Source organism: Apteryx mantelli, chromosome 1, assembly GCF_036417845.1.
Source record: "Apteryx mantelli isolate bAptMan1 chromosome 1, bAptMan1.hap1, whole genome shotgun sequence".
NCBI lineage: Eukaryota > Metazoa > Chordata > Aves > Apterygiformes > Apterygidae > Apteryx > Apteryx mantelli.
Window position 1 is genome coordinate 177779922 of NC_089978.1, and position 15887 is coordinate 177795808.

At 37.4% G+C, this 15887-nt stretch overlaps 1 protein-coding gene across 1 annotated transcript in view; it reads right to left on the bottom strand.

Annotated features, from left to right (window-relative positions):
* The window catches only part of PTPRQ (protein tyrosine phosphatase receptor type Q), a 139656-nt gene that overhangs the window by 49583 nt on the left and 74186 nt on the right, over positions 1-15887 (bottom strand). Inside the window, exons 40-42 of the mRNA XM_067289925.1 lie at positions 15059-15210; positions 12959-13100; positions 10431-10700 (exon numbers count right to left, since the gene is read on the bottom strand). Of these exons, the coding sequence (XP_067146026.1) occupies positions 10431-10700; positions 12959-13100; positions 15059-15210 (564 nt within the window). The remainder of the gene's footprint in view (positions 1-10430; positions 10701-12958; positions 13101-15058; positions 15211-15887) is intronic.

Here is a 15887-nt window from a genome sequence, read left to right on the forward strand (position 1 = left end):
AAACTAGTTGCAGCTATAACTCATTTATCCAGTATTTAAAAAATATTTTAAATAAGCACATCTAAAGAGCAGGATTCATTTTCATATGGTCAATAAGGAATAATTCCATTGGTGTAAACCACACTTTATATATCTATAGTTGGCATACATTTACTATAGCTTTTGAAATAAAGAAAAATAGTTTTAGGTGTGGCATGCAGGGACAGCTTTGAGAGGTGTGACATTGCTGTTGCTACATTTGTGGCTGTCTCAACTGGGGGAGGGAATATTAAGCAAAGTTATTTTTGGTCTATGCATTGCATCTTCTACTGCTGTTGCTAACTGGGATTCCTCACCTCTCACTTAGAAATACTCATTTGTCTTCCTCTCCCTTGGTAACATATGAAATCCTCAGGCAACACCTCAAGGTTTCATAAGTGATCTGATTCACCTTCTGAATAGAAAGTTTCAATAAATATAATATGTTTGTGTATATTTATATAATGTAGCTAAGTGTTTTGCAAACAGTTAAGTAAACAAGAAATTAAAGGAAAGAAAGGAAGAAGAGCTAAATAATACAGTAATACAAGTCAAAAAAGTAATTTCCCATGAATTTTGTTTCCATGTATTTATATGCAAATGTATATGTGTATATATATCTGTTTGTATAATTTAAGTGTGTAATATGTTTTTGTGTGTATACACAGATTTATATTCATGTGCATGGAGAGAGAAGCAGTATGTGGATGTACATACATACACACGTGCATGCACACACACACACACACACACACGCCCGCATGCACACAGATATCCATATCTATATTAAGCCAACACTGTGCTTCCAGCTCTCACAGACTGGATGCAACATATGGTTTTGTGCTAGATCATATAGTCATACAGTAAGCTAATATTATCTCTATGAGTCTCTGTAAGATAATACTAATACTCTCTGTGGCAAAAACTGTGCAGAGAAATCAGCTCAGAAATCATTTTGTGTACATAACTTTAAAGAGTGCTTTTGGATCTTTGGAGGAAGAAGTATCACTGGCAAAAGAAAAACACATGATACATCTCTAAACTGAAATTGAAGAAGCCCCATGGCTTACCTAAAGAACAAAAAGATCCCAGGCCAATGTGTCTGGAGAAGAACAAAAAGCCCTCCATTTTTTTTTTTTTTGCAGATTTATGGGAATATCTGATCTCTGCTTTCATCTGCAACAATTTTTTTTATAAAACAGCATCACAATGTAACAAGTAGAAGTCTATCCACTAAACATTAATACTTAACAGGATAGAGATGCATATTCAGCGTCAAACTAAGGTGTGAGGACGAAAAGCTCGAGAAAAGGACACACAAACCTCTCACTTCTGATGAGCCCCCAGGAGCTGGAGCTGGCAGCACAGGGCTCAGACACAGGCACTGTGGGCACTACCTCTGTCCTCCCACTCCACTCTCACATACGTGCACACAACAGCAGAGCATACGCTAGCCCTGCATGCTCCCACCCTGCCACACACTAAGCAGACACAGAACAGAAGCTTGCAGTCTAAGAAAAGAGCCTTCTCTAAAGCCAGCTTTCATTGTAATATTCCCTAATGCCAAAATTAAAGCTATTTTGCTCTATTGTTTTTTACAAGAAGAGAAGTAGTAAATTAAAACACATCAGGCAGTACCTTCTTGCTTGGTCAGAGTTTTTAAAACGTAATTGTATTTGTAATATTTTATATTTTCGTAATAGTTCTTTAAACTGTATTTGCTACATATGTTAACTACAGACTACAGTTTGACCCTTAGTTAATGGAAAATAAAGGCAGACAAATGTTCAATGATTAACATAAAAATTTTGTACGCTTCTTTAAAAAGCCCTGTCCCCTATTAGAATATAGGTTATTAATATCAGTTAAGACACTGCAGAGTATGTCTGACATACAGTTATGATGATAATGATAAAACTTAGGATAGTATGGGTAAAACTGTTTGAGTGAAATACAAGTTATCACTCAGTCTCACTATGAACTTGAATTAAAATAAAGTCTTTTCAGGACTCAATATTATCTATATCAAGAATTAAAAAATTAAGAGTCAGCAATTCCAAAGACATCAGATTAGATCAAAATGGAGAGAATTTAAGAAAATTCAAACCTCCTCAGCCAAAGGGGATTACTCTTTTTTGATAAGGAATATGACCTCACCTTCCCAGGCACATGATTCTAGGAACTTTTGCTGTGATAAGAACACCAAGCATTAGAAGGTTTGTAATAAAAGTGTGAAAGTATGCAAAATGGCGATTGAAACAACTGGCTGTAATGCCACTTAGTATACCATTACTAACTTCCATCTGCTGAAAACTGATTAATGTACTATACTCTGATTTAAATGAAAGCCTGGATTAAATGCTGCTAAAGCACCCTGCGTGAGGTCTAAAGATTCCTGGCTGAGGATAGGGGAAAAGATCAATATATTCTGATACTCCCTCATCTTAAGCTTTTAAGCAAAGCAGATCTTAAAAAGTATCATTTATCCACAAAACATTACCATAATTAAGGGTCCTGACAGAAAGGAAGAACCACAAAAATCTGTCTGAATATAATAAAGAGAACACTCAGAAACAGGGGACTTGTAATAACAAAGTAAATTGTAACTGGTTGCTTGCTGGGTGCCAAGAAGAGAGTGGAAATATATACGTTTGCCCTCTCAAATGCACAACTGGTAGAGCAGCGGCTGGCACAACTGCAGTCACTGTACACCCATAACAACACAGCTGAAAGAGGCCAGTCACAGGCAGAAACAGCATTGCCCATGTTCTAGCCAGCACAGTGGACTTTCCTGCTAGATTAGAGTACACCATTCTTCCAGTTTCAACATGGATGATGGTATAAAAACAGAATTGAGAGCTAATAGTGCTGCAGTAATGATGAAAAAGACTCTTGGCCATTATATAGAACAAAAAATTATATCAGGAAAAAAACAGTGGCTGTGATTTGTGGTGTTTCACACAGACAACTACAGTCTAAGAAAGCCAGCCTCCTTGGGCTCTCCTTGTATTTGGTGGAAAGAGGTAAACTCCCTCTATGAGACTCGGGGAAGAAACTGAGGGCAGAAAAACTCAAAAGCTTTTATTTCTATTTGTCATAATAATTATTATAATATAATATAATATAATAATGTCATAATTTTTCCAGTTTACTAAGACCCATATTGCAAAATATGTCTAATTTCTAACCTATGAAAGAAAGGGTCAGTCAGCAGAAGGCACAGGAAAATTTTCTGCACCAGTGCCTTGACAGGTTGTTAAAGTGGAACCAGAACCGTTAACATTCGTCAGCTTAAAATCTGATCATTTTATCTCATTATTTATATAGACAGATATAAAAGTAATTTTTCATTAGAACAAATGAAAAGATGTGATCTGAGTCCTGAGTAAATCAAAGACGTGCTCCAAGGCCCACAGTGAGGAGCAGTGACATCCAGTGGTGCTGTGTCTCTTGCACTTGATGACTGTGTGTTCAACGAGACAATTTCAAGACAACTGTGCTATTGGGTTACAGATACAAAGAGGATTACAATTACTCTAGCATGGAGAATCAGATTTCCATTCCTCAAGAATGACTAAAATTCCCCCAACCTTTTCTATTCACAGATGGTACTGATTTGAACAAACCATTCCACGCTTCCTAGAGTAATCATGCAGCTTGTCTAAATTTTCTGAACATGACTCAACTATGATGAAGTGATCAGTGTACACATAAAAGCAATTAAAGTAAAAAATCACATCTTTGTGAATTACTCCTTCATATTAAATTGCAATTATAAAAAAGACTTATGTATCTGCTCCTATAGATACATTCCTGCTTTGATACATGTCTAACAGTAATTTTATTACTCTTCCTGGTTCCAGAAGGGTGTATTTAAAGGAAAGGCATATGAAAAAGCTTATGTTGGGGGATCAGTAGGATGGTAACTGTGTAGAACTGTGCTCTGACTAGCTAGCTGGAATTCTAGTGCTAATCCCATATTTAAATCCCCCAGGAATCACAGGTAGGTTGTCTCAAGTCTCATCATCATACACCTGACAGTCTTTCCCTATTGAATTATATTACATTTGCTATATTTCAGCTAGCTTTAGGAGTAGGGAGGATTTCAAAGTCTGAAACTTTTGGTGCAATGTACTCCATAGTTTTCAATTTAGTAGCTTTTAATTCAGTTTCTGAAAGCCAGCCAGGAAGCTGGCAGAGAAGCTGGCTGTGAAATGCTGGTGAATTCAGTTTCTGGACTGGAGGAGGAATGAGGCATTTTCAGGTTTATCCACCATTGTTCATATAATGGCCAAACTTCAAGGAAAAGTGCCTGAAGCCAGATCCACATGGGATTTTAAGCTCCTAAAACGTATTTACGTGCCTAAACTCCCACAGCAATTGACAGGAAGTTAAGCACCTAAATAGAAGTTACTTTCACGGCCTTTCACGGCAGCCTGGTTGGCTGCAATGCTAATCAGTTCTTCCAAAGCAATGTGGAATGCTCTGAGATTAATTTTTATTTAAAAACCTAAATGAAAGGAAATTCCTGGTGCAAAAAGCACTTGACCATACAAAGACCAAGATCAAGTTGAACTGGGCCAGTGGAATTGGTTTAAACCAAAAGGAATACTTTGTAGAAAAAATCTTATTCACAACAGCACAGATAACTTAAGGGCAGCAAAGGACACGCACAAAAAAATCTGCTGAGAAAAGACAGAAGTTATGGTTTTCTGTAGATACTTCTGTGGAAAGCACTGACTACAGCTGTGCGGGCCAGGAACAGAAGACAGTAATGTGATATGGCATAGTTCCTAACTAAGTTAATAAAAAAAAGTCTGCCTACAGAACAGCTGCTTGTAGCTGGAGTTTGGATTAAAAGAACAGCGGCAGCCTAGAAGTCTGTTGGGTGGTATTAACAGCATCAATAAGGGGAAAGTAAAGGACAAAGTAGAACAGATAGCAGTGGACACATAACAAAAAAAACTTCAGAAAATGAAACAATCTGAACTGCATATGAATATTGTGTATTGATCAGCTGTATTAATTTTTGAAAAGCTTTGTTATCCAATGAAGTCCTCTGTGTTAAACTGATATCCCTGATCATACAAAATACTACTCTAGTATAGACTGCTAATTTCAGTAGGGCTTATCATGATATAAGGTTCCTGCTCAGTATGAACAAGGATGTCACAGATAGATAGGCCCCAAATGATTTTACTAACATGAAAATGTAGAAAACTTTAGATTAATTTTTCTCTTGACTTGGGACTGATACTATCAGGCATGCTTTAAAGGAGCAGAACTTGCAGAGTCGTGAAAAATTCTTAAAAAAAGCCTCCTTTGACTGGTCTCTGAGTCCTTAGCACATTAGGAAATTTAGTCTCCAACTGTGGGGACTGAGTACTGGAAAATCACATCCTACAAATCTAATAAGAAAAACACACCTTGAATCTAAGCTTAGAAAAGTACTGGAATACTGTCAACACTCATGAGTCTTAAATTAAATCAAGAATGCTCAGCTTACCACCAAACTGGACCACTGTTTACTTTTCAATAAAAAAAATGTTTTTGACTTGTAAATGCTTTCAGTGTCACCTCTGCATAGTCATGTTGTCACCAGTTCTTATATGTTAATCCAGAGTTGACCTAACACTTACAAAAAAGATATTTTATCTACCTGCTTATAAAAATAACATCAATGCAGTTTCATTGGCGGCAAAAAAGTGATGACTACATTTGTCTAGTGAAGATCTACCATGGATATCAAGGCCATCAACTTGCATTTGGACACACCAACTAATGAGAAATTTTTTTAAAAAGATCCACATTATATTAAGAAGATAGCAATCTGGGAAGAAAATTAGATTCAGTCATCATAGAAAGAATTGTTTCAAAGATACTTAGTCATGATTCCTTCTGCAATTTGTGGATGCTTTTACTTTACTACAGTTTGGAAATGTGAATTGGCAGCACTGATTGAACATGTGAAATGCACTGCTCTTCTCTGTAATAGTGACAGGAGACAATGACACTCTTCCATTTCAGATGCTGGGGCTCCACAGTAGATTGGTTGCTCTGGATAACCAGGCCAACACACTGCGCTTTCAATTTCATGCCATGCTTGGAGCCCAAGACCCACTCAGGATATTGACTTAAAAGACTCCTCCAATGAGCTATGGCCTTCTGTGGTTCCCTTCACAGGTTAATGAAGAAATTCATGAAACTTCAATTCATGGAGCTGCTGTGAGCTGTCATGTCCTAAGAAAAGGATTTATGGTGAAGCAAACAGAGCATTTCCTTGGATGTGAAAAAGTTTTTATGCCCATACTGCATTTTGTGTTCCTCACAGGCTTGAGTGAAAAGATGACCACATTTCCAATGGGCATCTCCACTTTGGAGCTACAAAACCAGAATCTTTGAAGGTTCCCTATTCGGAAATTCATGATGTTTTGAGTATAATTATGATCAGATGATAATAATTTTTCACCTCCAAACCAAAAGACCTAAGAAACTTGCACATTACTAATCCTTTAGCCACACCACTTATTCATTCTCAAGGTATACTTATGTGCGTTACTACTAGTATTGGCAAGCAAAATTAAACCCAGATTAATTTTTTTTTCCTTGGACAAATTCCAAGTTGTATTTTCTGTAAATGCAAGTTCTGAATGAAACTCTGTTTACTAGAAAACATAAATGGTAAGGACTGTTGCTCACCATAATACAATGGGGGCCTAAACCTGTTCCAAGATTCTATGTTCAATTATAATATTAAATAGTACTAGCAGTAAGGAGGGAAAAATTACTCTGTAGGTCTTAATACTATAAGTAATATGCTTAGTATTTTCAGAGAAGAAAGTATGTCAAGAAAAATCTAAATTTAAAAAATTGAAAGCAGGAACTGTTTTCACTTTTGATTATTCATGCTTTGAAACCCCCAAATGGCTTTTTAATGGTTCTATTTTTATTCTTAACTGAATGACTATTACATTTGTCCCAGACTTCTGAGCTGAGTGAATCTGCACAGCTTTAAATGGAAAGAGCTTTTCTGAGAAGTTTTCTACCAATTTATGGCTGTTTTTCCCTTCTCAAAATTCATTCAACACAAATGAAATTTCATTTTAATGTGTGCATTTTCTTGGAAGTAATCCAAGGACAGCTATTCAGTCGTAAAATCCAAAATCATTCATGCATGTATACTTGCTATATTATTTTTCGTATCCTGCATAAAATAGTTAAACACAAAGTAATATTACTACTACAAAGTCGACAGTTTTTATAGTTTACTCCACCCTGGCATAAATGGTTTACCATGACAATGGAGCTAGATTAGACACCAAACACTACTAATCTCCTCATAAATTTAATATTCATGAGTCATGTTTAATTGTACCCAGATATGAAGAAATTTACCTCAAGAGTCAAATAATCTTGCTAAGAATGTAGAGGTCAAACACTATGCAGTGAGACACTGAGTCAAATTCGATTTCACTTTATGTCAAAAATAAATGCATTGTCAGTGAGTCAGTGCTGGCTACATATTCTGTGACTAATCTTAGAGCACCGTAAATAAGAAGCTGACAACAGCTATAAAACTGTTTCCATTCCCAACCATGAATCTCCAGTTCCTAGTAGCCAGTCACCAGAAAACAATTCATGCAAACACACAGTTAGGGAAATGTTGTCCTAATAATAACAAGTTTGCTGTAAATATGACTAAGCAATAACACGTACACCAAATACTAAAACAGCAAGAGTCTGTGCAGTGTATGTGGCAAAAAATACGTGTACTGTAGTGTAAACCTTTCACTCAGGCAAATTATCATTGAAAACATACACAAGCCACATGTTACAAGATAAAGTCTGTCTTTAATCCTGCTAGTACAACTCTGTGTAACCTAGGCCTCTACAAACTAGCAGTCTGTCTCTCAAGTCCAGGACTAATACCACATCCACATTTTGTTCAGGCTTTCTTCAGGTACTACTTATTAACCACCCAGCCCCAAATTTCTCTTAAATCCCAACAACTCACTTTCCCAGATACCAGGCTTCCTTGACACTAACAGCAGCTTTTCTCCAACCATCCAAGAAATAAGCTACCTGGGAAGTCCCCTGTTCTCATCTCTACCGGGGATAACATGCCTCTTATAGGTCTATCTCCAAAACCTTCAGGTTTTGGAAGAGTCCAGTTTTAATTGGGCATCAGCTTGCCTGCACACCCCTGTCCCCAGCCCAAGCCTTCCTCAAGCTCGGAGTCAGGGTGGCTGTTCACCAGTTCTGATTTATAAAGAAAGACTAGAGAGAGTTACAACTGTGACTGAGCACTGTACTTCGGTACAGGCCTCTATTTGTCCACATTTAGCATAGCAGGTAAGCTCATTACAGTATTTCTAACCAATACTGTAAAATATACATATGTCTCTGATATTTAAAGAAGGCTTCCTTCAAAAGCAGATTTTGAACCCTGCTGATGGACACAAGCTTCTGACCAAACAGGATGGTAGATGACCCAGGCAGAACTCTAAAAAGGCAAGGAGCCGGAAAGCTGGGGAGCCAGCAGAGATCAGAAAATGGTAGAACTCACAGGGGCCCTGTTGCTGATGAGCAGGCCAACTTAGAGAGGACAATTTTACCAGAAATGGGTATGAACGTGCCACCTCACTGTTCAAACAGGAGATCTGGCCAGGCTCTACTGGGATAGGACCATATTATGAGAAAGGGGAGACATTACAGTACAGCCCTGCTTATTTTCACAATGTTGGCCTAATTATGCCAGCAAAGGGCTCTTGAGCTTGCCCTCATCTGGAGCTTAGCCGTTTTGTCTGGAACCAAAACAGCTCAGCTGATGATATGGATATGGGCAAAATTCATTCAAAGACATGAGCATCCACAAGCCTAATTGTAAGAAATGTGGAAATCAAAGCTCACTTTGGGGTGCTAAGGCTCTGTCACTGGGGGAGATCCAAAGGCTCAGCCCAAAAAGGTGCATGCTACTCAGGAAGCTACCAACAGGAACTCTAAGCATGAGGGTTTGTCTGATCCCCTCTGAATTTTAAATGTCTGACTCAAGCCTGCATATTAGAGCTGCCTCCCTCCACCCATCATCCAGAACCTGAAATCCTTCTCAGACATAGACTCCTATATCTATTATTTGACAGAACTGAGCAGGACTCACTGTTTTTCATGTGAAATATATATGTGAATGAGTGCTGCCAGTCATCTTTTATTCAATAATCTAATAATTAAAGCACTAGGAAAGTTAGGTTTAGTTCCCTCCAAGCATCAGGGGATACAAACTCCCACCACCCAAGATTCCTAATAATCCAGCTATTTAGGATAAGAGACCTTCTCAACTCCACTGTATGAAGTGGTGTCACTGAAGAGGAAACAGCAATAGGAACTAAAAGCAGTAACTGGTCCTGACAATCCCATGAGTAGGAATCCCTAAACTGGGGAAGAGAACTGAAATGGACATTTATTTTCTGGATGAATGATCCATATATAAGATGGGTACTGCTTACCACTACTAGCCATGTTTTCAACGAAGCAGCTGTGACTACATTTTGTGAACAGTCCAAAACATTAGGGCACATAAGCTGTACTCCGCATGTTTACTGAATCAGTCACTTTGGGAAATTGTGTCCAGTTAATGTACAGTTTAGGAAAAGCTGGGCACATAGTAATTTACACAGAAGCAACACTGTATCATGCACAGAACTCCATCTCTGAGTGCATAAGGAAGTTTCAGGTGCCAAATGAAAGCACAGCTAGGATTAGGTGATGTGTGAAGTGTGTGTAGAGAGAGAAAGAAGAACAGGTGCTGGGTGACTCCAACGTATGGACTCCAATGCCAAAAAACTGCCTACATTCTTCTCTGGATTTAGCTCACAATTTTCTGTTCTGTTAAAAAATCCAATTTAATCAAGAATTATGACAGTGTCTGTCTGAAGAAGTTAAATGCTTCTTAACTGCACAACTTCTGAACAGCTTTATTTTTGATCAATGACGTCATAGCATTGGCCAACTGATATTAAAGCACTATATGTTACTGGTAGGAACAAAACTGCTCCCAGCAAAATTTGTGGACTTACAGTATTAAATATGCTAAAGGCAGTAGGAGCAAAGCAAGCGTAATTATGAGCCAGTCAATAGTAGGGTTGGGTGATCAGGTATGAATAAAATAACAATTTGAACTCAACACAGAAAAAAATGCACTCTCTTCTTTGAGTTTATAGGCAATTAATGCCTTTCTCATCACCAAGTATATTCTAAAATGGAAGAGGAGGCCATGTTTCTCCTCATCTACTATAAGAATTACATTTAAACAAGGGAAGTATTTAGCTGCTGTAATGAAGCAGGTATCTCAGGCCTGCTAGTTTCATAGTCATACTTTAAATTAAACAAAAGAATTAATTTCAAAAATTGGTTACCTCTTTCTGGAAGCGTACTGGCATTGCATATTTGTTCTTCACCATCACCAGCTGATGTTGCGGCTTTTATTTTAAATTGGTAAGAAATATTGGAAAGTAGATTTCTAAAAGTATGTATTGTATCATAAGAAGAAAAGTTCATAGAATTTCCTTCAACTGTTACGACGTAATGAGTAATCACACCGTTTGATGAGGCAGGGGGGTCCCACTGCACTAGGATTGATTGCCAGCTCGTTGCAATACAATGAACATTCTGGACAACATCTGGTACTTAAAAGATACACATGTAACAAGGTTAACATTCCCACACAATTAAAATGGTAATCACAGACCAGTATACTCAGAGAAGCAGACGTAATTTCATAGCAAGGGTCAAACATTCCAATGGCAGACAAATTGATATTTTAATCGAAAGACATTGAGAGAACAAAAATATGTCTTTGTCCTCATTAGAACCTTAATTTCCAACAGCTATGAACATGACTCATGATAGTGCTTCAACTAGAAGAGACCATCTATTTGGCTTTTTCTTAGCTGTGTGCTCCAGTTTTATTTTCACATCTGCTCATATTTTCCCCATGTTTTTGTAATCAAAGTGTAGTAAAATATACACAGTAGTGTGAAGATCATGTATTTCACAGCAGTATCAACAGCAGAAGTTCCTTATTAACCTGTTAGCTTGTTTCTTTTTAGGCACTGTATCCTATCTCACTGTTCTTACAGCAGGGCATGTCCTGCATAGAAGTCACTGGGCAAGCTTCAGAGCTGTCATATCAATGTTATTACCTTACTGGTCCCCATCTCTTTGCTGGTCCCAGCAGATGAATTTTTTTAAAAGGTCATAAAAATTTAAAATGCTGGCAAATAACATGTAAATGCATGCTGAAAATAGAGCAATTAGCTGTGAACAATTGATTAAATAGGACAATAAATTAAAGTATCTCAGAAAGAGCTAAATAGCTGGCTGTACCAGCTGAGAGAAAACAAATACATGGTGAAGGGTGCTTCAGACTACTCTGTCTCTTGAAACATGTCCAAGAACCTATAAAATGGTGAAAGGACTATCATCAATGTATCAGAAGTAGAAGGTAACGTTAATAATCACTGCACAAGGGGAAATGGATCTCTTTAAAAAGTTTAATTTTCTTTCCAGAGTTTGAAGAATGCTCCTTTTAAAAAAGCAGCTTCTGCAGAAGAAGGGAGATTAACTGGCACTTTTAATAAAGACTACAGACAGAATCCCTAGATGATCCCAATGAAGAATAGATCTACTATTTGCCTAAAAGCTGAGTTGGAGGGAAAGGAAATAATGCTATAATTAGTTGAGCATAAAATCCAAGAAAAAGCTGTAAAACGACATGACCACAGTCCTGCAGGCAATGTCTATCCAGCACTTTGGAAAAGAGCACTGGGAGCATGGAATGTCACAGATGAGACAAGTGATGGCTGCCTGTGGCCCTTGGGCAGGACAACATCCAGCTGCAGGGATCCAACAGACAACCTTGCAATGTTCAGTTGAGAACCTGGTTCAGTGATGGTCCAGATTTCTTATTTCTCTCACTGCTGGATACAATAAACAGTGTAATTTTTTCCTGTACACTGTTTAACCAACTTAATCAGCTCTATAAAGAACATCTCACTGGAAGTGTAATGTTGAAAAACTAGTTGGCACAAGCGTTGTTTCCTTGATACTTCCTCTACTCCATTGTTGTCAGTATAAAAGGAACCTGGGAGATAAACACAGCCCCCATCCATGCTAGTCTCTTGGCTCTGACAGCCCTTATAAAGTAAAGCAGTCTGGGCATTGCTCTGACTTGCCAAAGGAGCAAAGGTTTCACCTAACGGCCACTTTCACACATCCATGGATCTCCTGGGCTGCCTTTAGTGAAAGCTGAATATACAGTTCCACATGAAATAATATTTCATTTTCAAAAAACTTGCAACTTCAAAAAGTATGTAGAAGGCACAAGATAAAACTGCACATGATTAATAAATTAACTCAGCTATATTGCATAGTCCTCCCCAGTTGTCAGGAAGAATAAGACGTAACAAATTAAGATATTTAATTGGTGATTAGCTTTCCCTCCTAAAATAAATTATCAAATATGTTAAAGGTTTGCATTTGTTTAATGTAATTTCCAGGTCATTTGCCAATCTTTTGCCCAGCTGCTTTTGATACTGCTAAACTTTCAGTTATTTTCACAGGGATCTGAATTATTGCTTTGATCTGCAAAGTCTGATATCTATCTAATTTTCCTCCCATTATCTGTGGTGCTATTAAAAGATTTATAGTAGCCATATAAGCCTCTCATTTCAGATGAGGGCATTTCTAATTCTACACTTCCGACATCAAACTTTAAACCCAGCCTATTTGGTGCAATAGGAATGTGAATCCATGTTACACAGGCAGATGACAATGAGATAGTGTTATACTACATTTAATTTGGAGAGAAGAGGAAGAATGCTGTTCAGCTATACAAGGAAATCTACATAAACAAAACTGCAGCTTATTAAAAGTCATATCTAACCTGATTCCATTGTTGTAAATTGGACAGCATTACTGAACTGATTGCCGTTTCCAAGTTTGGTATATGCAGAAACACTGATAATATAGGTGCTGAATGGTTCTAATCCAACAAGGTTGGCCTCATTGCTTGAACCTGAAACATTCTTCAAGAAGGAAAAATTATTAGTAGACAATCTGTGTAAACACTGTGGGCCTCATCTTGTTCTCATTGAAATGAACAGAAGATTCAGAACTGCACTGTTGCCTCTTCTACTCTCAGCGGCTGTCTGTCATATAGAGTGGTCCCTGATCTCAACTAAAAGGAATGCAGGGTCACATTCTTCCTTTCCTTTCTCCTCTCTCTCTTTCGCTCTGGCTTGTAAGCAAGATATGTCAAAGGATGGTATCACTATTACCATAGCATTGTTAGAACAGATTAACTCCATGTATACTTTTTTTTTTTTTTTACCAATACTAAGAACTCTGTCACCTCCACACCACCATATCAAGCCCTTCTCACCTTCTACTTCCTTACTTCACCTCTTCAACAGAAGAAGTCACATGAATCATAGTTTCTCATTTCTTTTACTTTACCTGAGTCAGACAGACAGACAGACTGATGAAGAGACGTGGTTGGAAAAAGTCTATTAAGTACAGTTAAGTTCCTGGTAGTAGTTTTTCCCAGAGTACACAGGGTCACTCTGTGCATACTTTCAGAGGACTCTAATAACAGCAAGGAGATAGCTCAATTTCACCAGGAAAACCTGGTGAACATTTTGCAAGATTCAAGTTACCAGAGAATTATGGTGCCTAACTACAATATTTCTATATACATTGCTCTGCCTTTCTCACTGTCACTACCTAAATCTAGGTTCTTGTCCTTATAACATTACATAACATGAAGAAACTTGGGACATGGCAGACACATCTAAGTGTTGCTGCCAGTTTCTATAATCTAACTCTGTAATCTACTGACAGGCAGTTATGTAGGGCTTGGTTTGGTTTGAGTCTGCCTGTGATGGAAAGTGGGTTAAAAAGCTTTGTGTGGCCTCCATGAGGGCCCAAAGAATGTAATTGCAAAGTCAGCTGCTGAACAAATCATTCTGTTCCTTTTCTATGTGTGCATAGTACCTCCCACCTCCAAGGATCACAGGAGAGACTAGGGACATGACAAGCACTTCATTCCATAATGGGGAATAACAGCAGATTGCATAAGGAGTAGCCAAACAGGTCATGTTCCCTCAAGGGGATTGACTTCTGCAATACATATACTTAACAAGAGTGCAAGTATGTCTCTTGCATGCTAAGTCTCTGAAAAAGAGACTGTATCGCTGCTGCAGTTGGAGTAATGAGGCCCTCCACAATCCCACAGTGTACCTTGCATTGCATGTCTTAAACTCACAGTTCACTTCACAGATACCTTTTCACTGTAGCATTTACAAGCATCTCACATGAGCACAATTCCTCATTATATAGTTTCTAAGCCTGAGATGCAACCCCGACCTCAGCTTACTGCCCTCACAGTTCATGGTGCTTTTTTGATGCCATCCGAAAAAACAGATTTAAGTGGTGTATTCTTGGATATAAATGCATCTATCAATGTGTATTTCTATGTATATTTTTACAGTATCTATTATTTCAGTTAAAATGTATTCAATTATTCTTATACAATTCAAATAAAAAAACCCTCTAAACAGGTTTCAACCATTTTGCAAGATTACTAGGAATTTCCTTTTTTCTTCTGTGAATCTCAGAAGTCCACAGATACTACATTGCTAAACAAAGGTGGCCAAAAAAACAGTCGTTTTTATCATTTTCTAACATCAAACTTGCACTGAAGTATGGGCTAAAGATTAATAAAGCTCATCATTAATGAAATACTAGAAGCTCAGAGCAAATTAAGATCTAACCACTTTTTCTCTACGTAATTTTAAAAATTGAACAACTGGCATGGTGTGAGGGTAAGAAAACTGTCTTACAGAACATAAGAATTTAGAGGAGTTTCATAATCCTAGGAGCATAATAGACATCCAAAACATTTTTCATATATTTTGTTCTTAAAATATGAAAAAAGCATATACCTGCCTAAAAGATTAAACACTGCTAAATATTATATACATACCTGATAAAATATTTTTTCACTGTTGTTTTGAAAAATCTTAAAATTGTATCTCATAATAACACCATTCGGTTGAGGACTTGGATCCCATTTCAGCCATACAGAATCTGCAGTGTAGTTCATAATGGTCAAATGCTGAGGTGGAGCTAATGGCACTGCAAAAGAGGAATGCTCTTGATTTCAAAATCACAAATAATCCAGGCAAATACAAAAACTTTTCAGAAGCAGCAGAACTGAACTCAAGAAAATACTAATTCATAGCTATTTTTTTTTAATTTTTTTTTGGCTTGAAATGAATTCCATTAATCAGGAATACCTGTTTAGTCATCAAAGGATATTTAATTAGAGACCTAAAGAATCTATTAATCACTTAAACAGCCGCATCGTCAGAATCAAGGACATTTGACAAAAATCATATTAGATATATTGCTGAAATCAAATATACTTTGCTTTCTACAGTATATATTGAGCACAGCAATATATATCTAAAATATGTCATTTACCTTATTGGTGAGAGTAGGGCCTTGTAAAGGAGACCTGTAGGAATGCGTAAGAAATACTTCCATGTTTGATCATTTTTCAATTACACAAATATGAGAGAAGAAGAGGAAAATATTGTTGCTTGTTTCAAAAGTCCTCACACTTGCAAATTGTGATGTATTCCAAAGGCAAAAGACATTTCTCTTTGAAGTTACTTTTAGTATCCTGAGCAGAATGTGACCTCCTCCAGCATACAGAGACTGGAGGAGCAGAACTCCAAAAAGACTTCCCTTGTCACATTTCTTTCTCGTGAAAGCTCTTCAGGCACAGACCAATAGAAAACAAATTCTTC